General features: G+C 36.5%; 5 protein-coding genes across 5 annotated transcripts; 2 read left to right on the top strand and 3 right to left on the bottom strand.

Moving 5' to 3' along the window:
• Positions 1–1,191: 1,191 nt before the first annotated feature.
• Positions 1,192–4,440, top strand: LOC106411181 (BRASSINOSTEROID INSENSITIVE 1-associated receptor kinase 1). Its single transcript, XM_013851891.3, has 10 exons — positions 1,192–1,642; positions 1,778–1,910; positions 2,000–2,071; positions 2,148–2,291; positions 2,366–2,437; positions 2,519–2,590; positions 2,670–2,878; positions 2,950–3,291; positions 3,361–3,755; positions 3,847–4,440. The coding sequence occupies exons 1-10, from the start codon at positions 1,552–1,554 to the stop codon at positions 4,168–4,170; spliced, it is 1,854 nt and encodes a 617-aa protein (XP_013707345.2). The 5' UTR covers positions 1,192–1,551; the 3' UTR covers positions 4,171–4,440.
• Positions 4,441–4,518: 78 nt separating this feature from the next.
• On the bottom strand, positions 4,519–6,425 carry LOC106411182 (peroxidase 47). Its single transcript, XM_013851892.3, has 4 exons — positions 6,110–6,425; positions 5,713–5,901; positions 5,466–5,628; positions 4,519–5,098 (listed from the first exon to the last, which is right to left on the bottom strand). The coding sequence occupies exons 1-4, from the start codon at positions 6,335–6,337 to the stop codon at positions 4,719–4,721; spliced, it is 960 nt and encodes a 319-aa protein (XP_013707346.2). The 5' UTR covers positions 6,338–6,425; the 3' UTR covers positions 4,519–4,718.
• A 1,654-nt stretch (positions 6,426–8,079) lies between these two features.
• On the bottom strand, positions 8,080–10,062 carry LOC106411549 (signal peptide peptidase-like 1). Its single transcript, XM_013852337.3, has 4 exons — positions 9,862–10,062; positions 8,732–9,596; positions 8,446–8,646; positions 8,080–8,342 (listed from the first exon to the last, which is right to left on the bottom strand). The coding sequence occupies exons 2-4, from the start codon at positions 9,518–9,520 to the stop codon at positions 8,223–8,225; spliced, it is 1,110 nt and encodes a 369-aa protein (XP_013707791.2). The 5' UTR covers positions 9,521–9,596; positions 9,862–10,062; the 3' UTR covers positions 8,080–8,222.
• A 166-nt stretch (positions 10,063–10,228) lies between these two features.
• Positions 10,229–15,248, bottom strand: LOC111207407 (protein WEAK CHLOROPLAST MOVEMENT UNDER BLUE LIGHT-like 1). Its single transcript, XM_022705407.2, has 2 exons — positions 13,655–15,248; positions 10,229–13,575 (listed from the first exon to the last, which is right to left on the bottom strand). The coding sequence occupies exons 1-2, from the start codon at positions 14,168–14,170 to the stop codon at positions 12,049–12,051; spliced, it is 2,043 nt and encodes a 680-aa protein (XP_022561128.2). The 5' UTR covers positions 14,171–15,248; the 3' UTR covers positions 10,229–12,048.
• A 194-nt stretch (positions 15,249–15,442) lies between these two features.
• On the top strand, positions 15,443–16,956 carry LOC111207928 (putative dihydroflavonol 4-reductase). The gene is made up of 5 exons (XM_022706532.2): positions 15,443–15,756; positions 15,825–15,953; positions 16,024–16,188; positions 16,288–16,593; positions 16,698–16,956. Exons 1-5 carry the CDS (start codon positions 15,490–15,492, stop codon positions 16,836–16,838), a joined length of 1,008 nt encoding a protein of 335 aa, XP_022562253.1. The 5' UTR covers positions 15,443–15,489; the 3' UTR covers positions 16,839–16,956.
• Positions 16,957–16,992: the final 36 nt, after the last annotated feature.

Genomic DNA, 16,992 nt, shown 5'->3' with positions numbered 1-16,992 from the left:
TCCCTGGGCCCGGTTAGGCAGCGGTCCACTTCACCCGGAAGGGCTATACTTGGGCTGGGGACAAGGCCCAACACCCAGTACCGCATTTGATGACAAGATGGGCAGTTCCCCTCCGCCTGGCGTCGAACCCGGGAGCATGACAATTGGCCCCCAAGGTCTTTACCAAACGAGCTACCACATCCCGTCAAAAAACCAACTGAGCTACTGGCGAATTTTTAAAATTTGGATCATTTCTCGATTTGTGCGTATCATCCTTGTATTTCTTTTGTAACCTTCTATATCTTTTTAGTTAAATATACAATAGCCGACACAAATATAAAATATAATAAAGATTTTATTTTGAAAAGAAAGTAATTTATAATTTTATTATGTATGTATGCCAAGAAATATTTTATTTTGTCCAATTGTGGCTTTACACATTATTGGAAGCAATGTAAAATTAAATAATTTTATTTTGTCTTTCTATATATCATATGCTCTTTATTTTTTTGTCATATATTATAGTCTTTGTTTTATGGTTGGACACTATCTCCTAAATATTATTCTTCCGTTAATTTTAATTGTTATTTTAAATTTGAATACACAAATTAAAAAAATATATTTAATTTTATATAGTTACTAAATAAAAATATCATTTTCAAAACAACTAATTACATTTCAACCAATAGAAAATAGATTAAAATATAAAATCATTTAATTTTACACTAAAATTATAAAACGATATTTATTACGAAACAAAAATTTTATTCCTCGGCAATAGCTAAATTGGAAACAGTGGAAAGTATAATCTAAGTTTTCTAAATTTTTTTCTTTTAACTTCTCGTTAAAATCCAAATAGCTGGACTGGTTTTTTCCAGAGCCCACAAAAACAATATGAGCCTGAATAAACTAAGATTGGACGCTTTGGAGTCACTCTTCTATCGGCCTTTTTCATTTAAAATGAAAAGCCCAAACAAGGGTATTATACAAATTAATTAATGATAAACGAATTAATTAAGAGATGATGGATGGTATGTATGACAAACACCACCATTCACCACCCATCGTATTCATGGACATAGCCAACATGATTCCAGTTTGAAGGCGTGCGTGTTTGACTTTGACCAGCTTGAAATGATCCACGTCATCATCTCTTTTGTCATTTTCTGCTCAATCTACCTCCTTTTTTTCAATTTCACTGTAGCAACTCTCAAGCAACCAAGTTAAAAAAAAAAAAAAAAAAAAAACTCTTACGAAGAAAATTCTTTTTAATTATTCATTCCTTCTTCTTCTTCTTCATCCTCCTCCTCTCTGTTTCCATTTTTAAAGTATATATTCGAGAAAGAATCAATCATCTTCCTCATTTCAATCTCAATTCGAGAAAGGAGTCAACGCCTCAACGATCTGGAGGTTTCGAATCGGGGAATAATATTAGCTCAGAGTGTGTTTCGTTGAGGGCTTTGCTCAATCGAGATCCTTAATTCAAGGGTTGGGTGGGTCAAAAAGGCTGGATCTTTCTCTGGTGTGTATCCTCATCAAATGAAATAAGGAGGATTCATCTGTGAAGTTGCAATGGAACGAGGAAGAATGATGTTACAAGGCTTCTTCTTTTGGCTCATTCTGGTTTTGGATTTGGTTCTCAGGACATCAGGCAACGCCGAAGGTCTCTCTCATTCTCTTTGTAAAATTTCCATATGAAAGTTGTTTGCTTTGAGACGGTTTAGCTTTGTCTTACTCTAATTTGATTGCAATGTTCGACAGAGTGATTTTGATTCTATTCTATTGGTTGAAACGTCAGGTGATGCACTGAGTGCTCTGAAGAACAGTTTAAGCGACCCTAACAAGGTGCTTCAAAGTTGGGACGCTACTCTTGTTACCCCTTGTACCTGGTTTCATGTTACTTGCAATCCTGACAATAGTGTTACTCGTGTGTAAGTTCCTTTCCTTTCTCTGCTCATGAAAATGATTCTGCTTTTTTTTTTTTTTGCATGTGTACTAAAAGAATCTTATCCTTGCGCAGTGACCTTGGGAATGCCAATCTATCTGGCCAGCTCGTGATGCAGCTTGGTCAGCTCCCAAACTTGCAGTACTTGTAAGTCTTGTCTTCTTTAAACATAGTTAAGTATCTTTGTAGAAACTAATATGGAAGAAAGTGTAATGAATGACAGGGAGCTTTACAGCAATAACATTACTGGGACAATCCCAGAGACGCTTGGTAATTTAACCGAACTGGTGAGCTTGGATCTTTACTTGAACAATCTCAGCGGTCCCATCCCTTCATCTCTCGGCCGACTAAAGAAACTACGTTTCTTGTATGCACACCCTCTTCTTTTAATACGTTTTCTAATATATTCATCTGATGGTCTTTTGCTATTGGTTGTTTTAGGCGTCTTAATAACAACAGCTTATCTGGAGAGATTCCAAGGTCTTTAACTGCTGTCTCGTCGCTGCAAGTTCTGTAAGTCTCCCAAATTCCTATTAAATGATTCTGATTATTGTTTGGTATTAAGTCAGAAAATGATATTGTCTTGAAATGCAGGGATCTCTCAAACAATCCTCTCACTGGAGATATTCCTGTTAATGGCTCCTTTTCACTTTTCACACCTATCAGGTTTTGCTTCTGTCTCCTAATTTATACTTTTTGTGGACATGTCAGAATGATTGATTAATTGTTTGAAAATTATCTGTAGTTTTGCCAACACCAAATTGACTCCCCTTCCTGCGTCTCCACCGCCTCCCCTCTCTCCCACAACTCCATCACCTGCAGGGAGCAATAGAATTACTGGAGCAATTGCTGGAGGAGTTGCCGCAGGTGCTGCACTTCTATTTGCTGTTCCTGCCATTGCACTTGCTTTATGGCGAAGGAAAACACCACAGGAACACTTCTTTGATGTACCAGGTTAGCTAAGCTTCCGTTTGCCTGTTTTCTTGTTTGACACTTCTCTGGCTGAATGTTTGTTTTATTTGCAGCTGAAGAGGACCCAGAGGTTCATTTAGGACAACTCAAGAGGTTTTCATTGCGTGAACTACAAGTTGCTTCGGATAATTTTAGCAACAAGAACATATTGGGTAGAGGTGGTTTTGGTAAAGTTTATAAAGGACGGTTAGCTGATGGTACTTTAGTGGCGGTTAAAAGACTGAAAGAGGAGCGCACACAAGGTGGAGAACTGCAGTTCCAAACCGAAGTTGAGATGATCAGCATGGCTGTTCATAGGAACTTGCTTCGGCTTCGTGGATTTTGCATGACTCCAACAGAGAGATTGCTTGTTTATCCTTACATGGCTAATGGAAGTGTTGCCTCCTGTTTAAGAGGTATCTCTCTCATCTTGTAGCTTATACCTTTTTACGTATCCATCCTTAGAATGCTTTATATGTTGTTAGAACGTCCGGAGTCACAGCCACCACTTGATTGGTCAAAGAGACAGCGTATTGCGTTGGGATCAGCAAGGGGACTTGCGTATTTACATGATCATTGCGACCCAAAGATCATTCATCGAGATGTGAAAGCTGCCAATATATTGTTGGACGAAGACTTTGAAGCCGTGGTTGGAGATTTTGGGCTCGCAAAACTCATGGACTACAAAGACACACATGTTACAACAGCAGTGCGTGGTACAATCGGTCATATAGCCCCTGAGTACCTTTCAACAGGAAAATCATCTGAGAAAACTGATGTCTTTGGTTATGGAGTCATGCTTCTTGAGCTGATTACTGGACAAAGGGCTTTCGATCTTGCTCGCCTCGCTAATGACGATGATGTCATGTTACTAGACTGGGTATATATGTTTTTGTTGCTCATAGTTCATGATCTGGTGTTGGTTTTATATTGTGTTAGTTATGTGTGTTTGTTTTCGTTCCATTCAACAGGTGAAAGGGTTGTTAAAAGAGAAGAAACTGGAAGCGCTAGTAGATGTTGATCTTCAGGGTAACTACATAGACGAAGAAGTGGAGAAGCTAATCCAAGTGGCTCTGCTCTGCACTCAAAGCTCACCAATGGAAAGACCCAAAATGTCTGAAGTTGTGAGAATGCTTGAAGGAGATGGTTTAGCTGAGAGATGGGAAGAGTGGCAAAAAGAGGAAATGTTCAGACAAGATTTCAACTACCAAAACTATAACCAACCGAACACTGGTTGGCTTATAGGGGATTCCACTTCCCACATTGAAAACGAATATCCCTCTGGTCCAAGATAATAAGATTCGTTACACTGAATGCTTTCTCTTGTCTTTATTTTTTTACTTCTGTAGGGTTTTAGTTTCTGCTGCTCCATGTTGTGTTCTTAAGAGGGTACATGCAGGAGGATTCAGATTGGGTTTGTAAGTTTTATATGAAAGGGATTTGAATGTTGTTGAAAGCTAAAAACCCAAAACATGGCTTTACTTCTTGAGGATTGTTTCTCACGTGATTCACATTTTGTATCTCATCAACTGTACATGTTACACGTTTATATATCGTTTTGGACATTTTAGGGCGGTTTCATGTTGTCTTCTGATTTATACTTCTTGGCCCTTTAATAGAGACAGATCATATAAGACATGGTGTACAATAGACTACCAAATTTTATAGATATATTATTCTAAAACCCACAAACAACAAGTATACAATTACATATTACAAACACTGATTTTATACATGCTAGCACAAGAGATTCATCATGAATCATATGATGAGAGTAGAGATATTCATATAACTAAAGGTAGGAGCATTAAACACAAACATCATAAATACATTTGGCATAAGCTTAGTTAAGAATGCGACAATTTTTACGGACTTCACCTTGAGAGCCAAGTTTGACATCAAGATTGCTCATCTTTTGCATGGCCATTTGGAAATCAAAGAAAAACTTAGCTTGGTTAAAGGCATAGCCATTAACAATATTCCTAGTCGCTGGAGTGTTGAATAAGGTTTGGTCTGAAAAGAGGACTCCTGATTTCCTCTGGAGCGCATTGAAATAAGCATTGTCGAAGTTGTTGCGCGTGGCATCAAATGGTTGCTCTGCATCGTCACCGGCACTGCAAGTTTTAGTGAGAGTGTTTACAAAGGAAGAGTCCATTGAAGAATCTGGTGTGGTAAGTCTGGCTTTGAAGGATGAGCATCGTGCAACTCCAAGACTATGTGCTCCTATACATAGTCCACATATAAAGTTAGAACCAATGATATTGTTTAGTTTCAAAAGAAAAAGTTAGATAACCCATGAAACAATGTTATATATGTTACATTTTTTTTGTCAACATTATATACGTTACATACATTACAGTTTTCCAACGAATTAATTTAATAGTAGCAAAAAATTAAAATAAAGTAGATGAAAAAGAGTAACTAATAAATCAGTAAAACTATAATTATGTATTTTTATAGCTCTACCAAATTGATTTTTAATAATTTGAAATAGTTGTACTCAAGAATGGAACTCAAAGTGTGTTGTACTTGTAAATAAACAACTTACCGGAGATTGACAAAAAAAAAAAAAAAAAAAAAAACAACTTACCGGAGAGAGCAACAACGTCTTGTGGAGTGAAGCCACGTTGACCAAAAGTCTGGATGAGTTGAGAAGCATTGAGAAAAGGTGAAGGGAGATTTCTTGTATCTTCTATCTTTGATCTTTTACCATCAAATCTTCCTTTTGGTATTTGATAATATGGACCATTAGCCTAAAATTAATAAACCAGTTACTAACTATATTAAAGTATAAAAATCATCATCATAATATATTTAATCACAAATGATTAGCTTACTGCAAAGACAGCATCTCTAGCAGCCATGGCAATAATATCTGCGCAAGATACAACTCCTGGACATGTAGCCTCGATTTTCTTTTTTGCATCATCTATGATCTCGTACCCACGTAGACTCAGATTCGCAGGTGAATCCTTTTCTGCAGTGTTGTCTTTTGTTGAGTCTAGCAGAACTGAAGCGTCACATCCCTTTAATAGGACAAGCAAAAAAAAACAACTTAGATTTTCAAAATTTATTATAACATGGCGCCGTAAAACATATTTTCCAGCAAAATCAAATTAAGAGTACAATGGAACCAACTCCTTATACTAATTTACTAGTCCAATGCATTATTGGTTTTCTTCTACGTACGTAGAATACACAATTTTAATATGGAGACTTAAGAAGAAACATTACCTCAATGAAACAGTCGTGGAAGAGCATACGGATAAGACCTGCGGCCAAAGTGGGATCGGCTCGAAGAGCATTGTTAACAGTATTCGTCACAATCTGTTCAGCGGCAGGACAGCTCATCATGTAGTAACTCATACTTAACCCCATCACAGTATAAGGAAGCCCAATAATTGCATGAATCACCATAATCACTCTCAATAATTTTGCCCTAACCATCTTATTATTTTTCATCTTAAATGATCTCACCACCGTGATATATATTCTGGCTTTAAGCCTTATCTTGTTTTGTTTAGTATTGTGTTTAAGTTTGTAAGCTTGTGTATCACTTGTCGCTTATATATAGTATGGACTGGCACTTAGACACGCTTGGATATTGGAGTGGTTAAAATATGGACCATAAAAACCCAAATTATATAATTGTGTATTGGTCCCATGATGGGATAGTGCTCCATTATGCCTTCCCGTTTTATCTTATCGAAGTGAAAATTCAACTTATTTTATTCTTAATGGCTGATCTCATTTGCATGTTATTGCATGGAAAGTGGCACGTTGTGTTGACTCATACGACCATTTCTTTACTTTGCCAAAACTTTTTTTTTTTTGTAGACTAGGATGGGTTCGGGCCTTCGGCCTTAATCCCACCCCAGGCCCGGGGCCGGCCGGCGCTGATACCGATAACATGGCGTAAAGCACCCCTCCCCATGGGAATCGAACTAGGGGTGCAATGGAACCTACTCCAAGCACTAAACCACTAGCCCAACGCACCTTGGGTTACTTTGCCAAAACTTGAAATCGCTTTGTCCACATACGACCATTTCTACTATAATACCAACAAGTTATATTATTTTAAAACGGAAACTTGTATAGGTATTGTAAGATGAATGTGTATTTCACTATAAATCAGAGAATATATAATTAATTGCAAAAGAGCTTAATCAACATAATTAGAGTTTTTGATGCCAAAAGAACTAAAACTTAATTAAACATGGTGATTTGAGAAGTCTCCAATGGCAACAAAAACTTAAACATGGCGATTTGAGAACTGATCAAACCCAACAAGAGTCAGACAAATATTAGATCCCGTTGTTTATTTAAAATATGATTCTACCATATGTCTTCAACAAATTTTTTTAGTTCTGGTGTTAAGATTATTGGATATTAACACAAACTTAATTGGGCATTAGTGGGATTTTCCTAGGTTTGATGTTGATCTTCTAGAAATGTGGGCGGTCTCATAAAATAGTATAGCTATTGACAAGGAACCAATATCGAACTTGTTTTTTGTTATAAAATGTAGAAAACGAGTTTGACTATATCAATCAGTGCTGAGTAAGATAAGGGGCGGTTTGATTAGCCACTAGTAATTAATATACGCAAAAACTTAGATGCATGTATGATTGAAGTGAAGTTCAAGAAACAAAAGTCAAACGAGAAAGCGAGACGACATGTAGCTGGCTCCCATTAGCTAGCAGACATCCATAGAAATGGACAAGCGAGTTCGCTATTTTTAATGTAATCGCATTTCGGTTTTCACTTTATAACTGAGTGCTTTCGACGCGGAATTTTGTAGTGCTACATTGTTCCACTTCATTATCCTGTAAGGACAAGAACAAATGATCCAAGAAATGTGTTTATTCTTTTTGTTAAATCTGGACAATATGTTTGACTTAATGTACACTTCTATAAAGAGTTTGGTCTACATTGTAAATGTATATTTCTTTTTCGAATTTCTTCATTATTTTGGTTAGCTTTACCCATTGTGTCTCATCAATTAGTATATGTAGGATGACAAAGAAGGCCATTGATACAAAGTTTAATTGAGACGATAATTTAAAAATTCCAATTCAAATGGTTGACTTTGTCATACAAAAAGATGTTATACACTTAAGAACTTAAATGTTATACACTAGGAACTTATATGTATATTTTTCTTTCTTGTATATTTTGGAAGTATCCTGTATGTGAGGTATATATGTTGCAATGAAATGAGATATAATACTTCTGTTTTTTTTTTTAACTTGAGAACACAAAGAGCACGTGATCTGATATCGCTCTACTTAACGTCTTTGTGTTTTATGTTTTAATGTTTCTGAGCTATGTTTGATTGATGTTAAACTCAGATCTCTACTTCATGAGATTTCTCAATGGGATTGGATACTGCTGGTCCTTCCCACAGCTCCGCAAGATCCTTTCTACGCCATGACATGAAGATCACCGGTCCTAATGTAGATGGTACCTATATATATAATCCACATCCAAAACGAGTTTAAACACCATCATAATCTCAAACACTGACTGAAACTAGAAAAGTTTATATCAACAAAATTTCGGTTATGTACCAGATAAAGTAGAGCTGGCTGAGGTGAGTGGGTCAATACACCTGCAGCTAGAGCCGAGACCAAACCAATGGCGTACCCAGGAAGTGCATACCATATGTATTTATGTCCCTTTGAAGATTTTAGATCACAAAGATTCACCACATCTCTAGTTTTCCTATAGTCAAAACAGAGAACCAAAGCCAAAAGCATTGCAGGAATAGCCTGTAACAAACAAACAAAACAGTTAAACATGTTATAACAATCTAGTGGACATGGGAAGAAAACCAAAGGGTTATTTGATCAGTACCATGTCACCAAGACCAAGCATCATGAACTCTGATGCACTCACACCAGGCACCACACCGCCCAATAGGTTCCTTGGAAACACTATCTTCACCGGCAGCTCCAGTTTCTTTGTGATCATTTCCAGTCCAGGAAGATTCAAACTGTTGGCTACCGTATGAACCGGGTTAGACGCTTGCTGAGTAGCCACGGACACCATAACGTTCGCACCAAAGAACCTCTCAGAGAAGAAAACCCAGAAGATGTCATACACAAAGAGACACACAAGAAGCATAGCGCATGTTTTGATATTAGGAAGACGAACATGGCTAACAAACGCAATACAAATGGATATCCCAAGCAGATTGTTCAGCACCCAATGACCAGAGACAAGCCACGCCACAACAGTCATCACACAACCCACCAGCAGCAACCCTTGCATCCTTGTAAAAGACTTAGAGCAGCAGCGCGAGAGGAAAGGATCAGAGAGACCGAGCTGAGACTTGACGTACAAGGCATACGGCGATAGCCAGAAGAAGAGAGAGCAGACGGATGCAACTGCTGTGAAGGCGGTGAGGAGCTGAGAGACAGAGGAGAAGAGATAGAACATGAGAAGCAAACTGCAAGAGCTCATGACAGGGATCATCAAGGCCTGAGAGGTGTCTAGCGTGATGGAAGCTTCGGAGAAGTCACGGTTCCTCTCCATCTCTTTGGCGTAGTTAAGTGCACGGAAAGCAGATGCAAACGTCACGGAGACAGCTGTCAAGATGAGAGTGGCTGGAGCAGGTTCTAGGAGATACATAAGAGTGTCCATGATCAGAAAGAGAGTTCCTTTTGATTATATAACCCCAAAGACTCGAACTTGAGATAGCTTTCCAACAGATAAGAACCTACAAAAGATAAGACAACACCACAAAGGCACAAACTCACTAAAACACACCCAAAGCTTCAGGCTTTATGAGCTTTACAGAACAAGTGTGATCGCTATAGAATTGAGAAAAGCTTCTGGCTTTATGAGATTCACGGAACAAGTGTGACTATTTATTCATTAATAAACCCTAAAGGAAATCAATTTCGCATTTCGATGAATCAATTGCGAGGAGTTTGTTTCTCCGATCAAGGAGATAAGGAAGCTCAGGGATTGCAGAAACTTACAACGAGCGAGATTAGATCGAGAGGGAGGTAGAGATGAGAGAATGCGAAGGAGAGAGACTCTTCTCCACCTGAGAAACCCTAAACGCGTTGTTGGATCCCTTGCAGAGAGGCTTCAATGGGGATCTAAAGGTCTCAGACGCATGTGAGAAGAGGTTTACAGTGTATCAGTTTAACAAATGTATTAGCATTGGGTCAACGTATTATGATTAATAAATTAGAGTACTATTTAAACCCAAAGAAGGTTAGACTATTATTTTATAATACTACTAAAAATTGTAAGAAAATATATATTATGTATATAATGTCATAAATTTTGAATAATAATTAGAAACATTAAAAATATAAATTTTTAACTTCAATTAGTTTAAAAAATCAATAGTAAAGTTTATATAAATTTGATGTAAAAATAATTGATGAATATTTACTAATAACAAATGCTTGTGAAATATATATATGTAACTATCACATTAACTTCTTCAATACATATTATGCATCTTCTTATTTTTCTCGTTATCATTTCGTTTTTTTTATTAAACTTTTGCTAATGTTTTCCTAATTTTTAACATATTTTTGCCAAATATTTATTTCTTTCTCTAAATAGCAATACAACACATATAATCAACGAACCAAAAATTCATCTTAAAATTATTTTCAACCATAACATTACCTTATTCACTATATTATTTGACTTAAATGCAATTTTTTTAATCAAAGTTCTCACACGATCCGTTAAATATAATCATTTCAATCTTCAAAGCCTAATTATTCATAAAACATATATGGACATTATAAGATATTAGTAATTATTATAGATACAACTATATTATTATATGAATATGAAATCATTATATTGATTTCTATAAATTGTTTTATATTTATTATTTTATGTAGTATATAAATATAAAAATAATTGATCAAACATTATTACACTTTCTATATTTTTGAAAATTAGCTACCATTAATTATTATTTGTAACATCATTTATGTTATTTGGCAAGTGATAGTAATTAGCTTTAGACTTGTCTTTTATTTTAGATATAATTAAAATAATAAAATTTATAAAGTTCCGCTCATTATATTATGTAGTTTATAAATATAAAAATGAACTGATCAGGCGTTAATATTCTTTATATAATTTCAACAATTAGTTGCCATAAATCAGTATTTGTAATATAATTTAGATTTTTGGCAAGTGATATTAATTAGATCTAGATTTTTTATTTTAAATCTAAAATAAAATTAAAAATTATCGACTAAGCAAATTATAAAAATATTTCTCGAGACTTCATAAATAATCGACATGTAAGCAAAATTCACTTAAGTGACTTCTATTTTAATATATAGGATAATTTATTTTTTTATAAATGTTTTATAAACTCATATAAATAATTTAAAATTAAGATAAAATAATTTTGTAAGCTATGATAGATAATTTATAAATGCTTTATTTTTTTAAATGACTTATAAAACATATATGGAAATTATAAGACATTAATAATTATTATAATTCTTTATATATGAATATAATGTTTTATATAAGAATATGAAATCATTATATCGATTTCTATAAATTGTGTTCGACTAATTATATTATGTATTACATAAATATAAAAACAATTAATCAAACATTATTACAATTTTTTAATTTTGACAATTAGTTACCATAAATTATTATTTGTAATATTATTTAGACTAGTTGGTAAGTAATATTAATTAGTTCTAGACTTACCTTTTATTTTAGATCTAATTAAAATAATAAAAATTGATTATCTTTCAAACAATCAAATTATAACAATTTTCCTAAATTTTCTCTATGATTTACACCTAGGCAAAAGTCATTTAAGTGACTTCTCATCTAATATATAGGAAGATATAAATATTTTTTTTAACTTATTAACTTACAGATTTTTTATTCTGCATACAAGTGAGGTAAACATAGCTTAGCTCTAGGTGCTTTAGATTAATGCTTTCTTGTGGGAGATTCTGAATACTTTCATTTTCCAATTTTTAATCTTTCATTTAGATTAATAGCTTTCCAATTTTCACTAATATAACTGGGAAATGAAAGAAAAGAAGTATGTTGGAAGATGTATCATGAAGAAAGATTATCTAAAACTGAGGATTTCTTTTATAGTATTAGTAAAACATTTAATATAATTTTACATAATCAACTTCTTCACATCAAACTCACTTGGGTGACTTCTTCTTCTTCATCAAGAACATAAAAATTCTTGGAAAAAATTTCTTCTTTTTCTTTACAGGAATCTCAGGTGGGATTGTGTTTGTTTCAGTTCCACTAGACTCATTTTCTTTCTCCTTTGAACCCTCTAAGCTTCTTTCATGACTTTCCTCTATTTTCACTCCATTTTCAACATTCTTTCTCTTTACTTTGTGTTCTTCTCTCCATTTTCTCAGCTCTTGTTCTACACCTAACTTCCCTTCTTTAGCCTTCTCAGCCTTCTCAGTTACTTCCGCAAGTCTTTCCTTCCTCAAAACCATCTCCTTATTCACTTCTTCCAACTTCTCCAACCTTCTCTTCTCCTCTTCTTTAGCTTCCTCAATCTCACAAACCGCTGCTGCAACCCTTTCTTCTGCCTCTTTAGCACGCTTGCTAAGCTCATAGTACTCCTCTAACGTCAGTGTCACACTATTCTTTTCTTCCAAATCATATTCACTCTCTTGCAACGCCTTGATAGCAGCTAATGCGAACCTCTCTGAAGCCTTAACATCTTCAATTTCTTTCTGAGCTGCAAGTAATCTCCCCTCCATTGCACTTGCTCCAGCCTTTGCTTTCTCTGCTTCTTCTTGAGACTTCCTCAGCTCTTCACTCGCAAGTTTAGCAAATGATTTCGCTTCATCAGCCTCTTGACTTGCTTGCTGCAGCTGCTTTGGTAGCTCCACCATCTCTTCTCTGACTTCCTTTTCCTTGGACTCAACAAGAGCTATCTCGAATCTTGTTATGTCTATCTCAGCTTCTAGTGATGCAACCGCTACTGATGCCATCCCTTCTCTTTGTTTGATTGATTCAAGCGCTGATCTCTCTTTCTCAATTTCAACTCTTAAGGATGATGATGCTACCTTTAAGCATTTCACTTCAGACGTTGCTTTCTCGATATTCACATAGACTTCTTCTAGTTCCTTCTTTGCAGAAGCAACATCTGTTTGGGATACGAAGTTCTTCATCAGTCTTTGAAGTTCTTCAGCTTCTAAATGAGAAGAATGTGCACATTCCAGTGACTCCTTTGTAGCTATCAGCTCTATACTCAGCTCTTCAACTTTCTTCTCAACCTCTTTAGAAGCCAAAACTGCTTCAGCCGCTTCCTTCACAGCCAAATCTTTCTCTCTCACCAAACCATCATGCTCCTTCTGCAGAGTTTGTATCTCTTCCTCGACAGATTCCAGTTCCGAAATTGCAGATGTGTGTCTGGCTTGAGCCACCTCAAGCTGTGCTTTAGCTGCAACGCTGGCTTCACCAGCTACTCCTTGCTCCATCTCCTCAACTCTCATCTTTGCAAGGTCTGAGTCCTGCTTTGCTTGTTTTTCTTCGGTTTCCGCCTTTTCGAGATTAAGCTTCAGCTCTTCTATGAGTCTCTTTGTGCTCTCTAACTCCTCAACAGCTAGCAGTTTTGACATCTCAACAGTCTCTGATTGTTTCTTGTGCTCAGGAATCTGCTCTTCAATCTCTTTGAGTTCTTGTTCCACAAACTTGCGTCTCTGCAACAAAAAAAAAGAAAGTGAGCACAAGTCTAAACGCATAGAAGTCAGATACATATATACACAAAATGATCATTACCTCTAATACTTGCATTTTATGTGCTTTCCAGTCAGTGATTCCTCCAAATTTTGAGACAGCTTCTTTAACTGATTCAATAGGTGATGTTGTGTCAATGGAATCTTTGTAAGAATCAAGACTTTTGGGCGTTTCATTGCTCAATGGTGATGATGATCCGAGTGTTCTTGGAGTTCCAAGGCTTCTTTGGGAAGATAGAGATCTTTTTCTTGTTGTGGTGCCCTCTGATCTATACTTAGTCTTCACCGAAGGCAGACCAATCTCAGAAACAAATACAGGAGTAGTAGTGTTAGAATAAGAAGAAGAATCTTGTGTTTCTTCTGCTTGGCTGCTTGATAAACTGGTGGGAAAAAAAGTGTCATCCATATAAACTTTCCCATTTTGAGTTGAATCTTCATTTGCTTGAGATTGTTGCATTGCTTCATTTGCTTGAGGTTGCTCCAACTCAACAACATTTGATGTTACACTAGGTTCTTCTGGAGGAGGAGATACAACTTCTGTTAATTTCAAATCCTCCATTGGAGGAAGCTAGAAAGGCAAAAAACTTACAAGAGAAATGGTAAAAGAAAGAATCAATAGAGAGGAAAAATGAAGAAAGCAGAGAAGAATTATTGATATTTGAGATTAAGAAGGTTTCTAGACAAAGTAAAGAGAGGTACACAATTCAAAAGTCTATAATTAGTAGAATAGATGTGTGATGAATGATGAACCTGTCCAATTTTAGCTTTGTTTCTATTGTTCATTAATTTATACATTACAGAAGTATAATGTGATGTTTTGTAACATATTTACCGGATATAGGCATTTGATCCTAACTACCACTAATTTGATCCTAACTACCACTAATCGAGATATGTTCTGTTGTATCTCTCTGTTGCATACAACCTGACTCTGCTATTACCAGATCAAAGATTCACTGTCACAACCAGGAGACAAGCATTTGTTGAACATTTTAGAATCTTCACAAGATTGAAAAAGAAATGAAGATTCCTGACTGGACAAGATTCGACAAAAACATGATTCCTGATCCCATATTCACCTTCAACCAGGTGTTGTGGTAAACCCTATGTCTTATAGATACAAACAAACAAAAAGTAGAAACAAAAAAAAACAATCTATACTTGTATACAACTGCCAAAGATGTTAGCATCTTGGTCCGGTACTTCAACTTAGCAAGACTGAACAATGGTAGCACAATATGAGCCAAACTATCCCTCTCCTACTGTCCCCTCAAACTGTCATGTCCAAATGGGCTTTGCTTAAGCCGTTACAACACCTGAAACCCAAAGAACGATAGTAGCCGTTACAAACAACACCTGCGAGTAGAGACAGCGAAGAACCAAGAGAGCTATGAGAATGTTGAAAAGGGAAACGAGTAGAGTAATTCTTTCGTAGGAGAGAGAACTCCGCCTCCGGTGATCCCTCCGGTCCATTCTCCTCCACCGTCATCCCTCCATGTTAAAAATATCGATTCTTACCGAACAGCAGACAGTATAAAGCGGTTGTGTGTAGTTAAAACATACTTGTTAAGTACACATTGCTAATTAATTGAAGAAACATGTTGGAGAGTATTTTGCAAAAGACCGTTTTACCCCTGTCTTAACGAACATCGAACATGGTTGGGTAATTAATGCAAACGCGATTAGTTTATGCAAACCAAATTTTACACAAATGACTCTTTTACCCCCTGTCTTAAACTCGACCAAAACAAAAGCTGCGTGTTAGAAAGGATAAAAGCGTCTTTTGAATTTAGTAACACCTAATTAAAATAACCATATAGACTCAAAAATCTACAGTAATCTCTGTCCCATAGGTAAACAGCTGGAAAAAAAAAAAGTATGAAAATACTGGTCACCGGCTCTTCTGGTTACTTAGGCGCACGACTCTGCCACGCCCTCCTCCGTCGCGGCCACTCCGTACGCGCCTTAGTCCGCCGCACCAGCGACGTATCCTCCCTGCCTCCGGTAGGCGAATCATTCGAGCTCGCTTACGGTGACGTAACAGACTACTGTTCTTTAACGGAAGCTTGCTCCGGCTGCGAGATCGTCTTCCACGCCGCGGCTCTTGTCGAGCCTTGGCTCCCTGATCCGTCAAAATTCGTTACGGTAAAGCGTTTCTCGCCACATCTTAGGTCTAGATCATAGTGTAACAATGGTGGTTTTGTGAAGCTCAGGTCAACGTTGGTGGACTCAAGAACGTCTTGAAAGCAGTGGAGGAGACAAAGAGTGTACAGAGGGTTATATACACGTCTTCTTTCTTCGCACTTGGGTCTACCGATGGATCTGTTGCTAACGAGGATCAAGTAATGATGATGTGTTCTCAGTTTTCATGAGTTTGTTTTGTCTCTAATTTGCTTTGTTCTTTGAGTAAAGGTTCATAATGAGAGGTTTTTCTGCACGGAGTATGAGAGATCAAAGGCTGCTGCTGATAAGATTGCTATGAATGCTGCGAGTGAAGGCGTTCCGATAGTTTTGCTGTATCCTGGTGTTATCTATGGTCCGGGGAAGCTCACTTCAGGCAATATGGTTGCTAAATTGGTATGATTCTCTTCACACTCCTTCAATCTTGCTGTGTTAGTATTTCCAAATGTTGTCAGAACATTAAGGTGAGAGTATTTGCAAATGTTGTCATTCCAGATTATTGAGCGTTTCAGTGGGAGACTACCTGGATACATCGGCTCCGGGAATGATAGATGCTCCTTCAGCCATGTTGATGATGTTGTGGATGGACATATTGCTGCAATGGAAAAAGGTAGGCTTGGTGAAAGATACTTGCTCACCGGGGAAAACGCTTCTTTTAAGCTTGTCTTTGACATGGCTGCACTCATAACTGGAACCAATAAGCCAAGCTTTAGCATTCCCTTATGGGCTATCGATGCGTACGGATGGTTATCTGTTCTAGTCTCTCGGATTACAGGAAAGCTTCCAGTAATCAGTCCTCCGGTGAGTTTCAGTTACATTCATTAGTTGTTATAAGATTATATATCTTATTTGGCTTAATCATCTTTAAGCTTTAATGTTTTTTTTTTTTTTTTGTGAATGAGCAGTCAGTGAATGTGCTGAGACATCAATGGGCATACTCATGTGACAAGGCTAAGCTGGAACTTGGTTATAACCCTCGGAGTCTAAGGGAAGGTCTGGAGGAGATACTAACTTGGTTGAAGGATTTGGGCCTCATTCATTACTGAAACTAAAATTTTACCTCATAAATAAAATATGTTTTCCTTGGATTTGATGTTTGTTCAATATAACTACAACTCTGTGAAATGTTTTTAATTGCTAATATGGATTATCAGATTTTATCAACTCAAGTTCTGGAACTAGAGTTATCAACTGGAGTAT

Source organism: Brassica napus, chromosome C7, assembly GCF_020379485.1.
Source record: "Brassica napus cultivar Da-Ae chromosome C7, Da-Ae, whole genome shotgun sequence".
NCBI classification, from domain to species: Eukaryota; Viridiplantae; Streptophyta; class Magnoliopsida; order Brassicales; family Brassicaceae; genus Brassica; species Brassica napus.
Note: the sequence above shows the minus strand (reverse complement) of the source record. Positions and strands in the feature narration are given on the sequence as shown.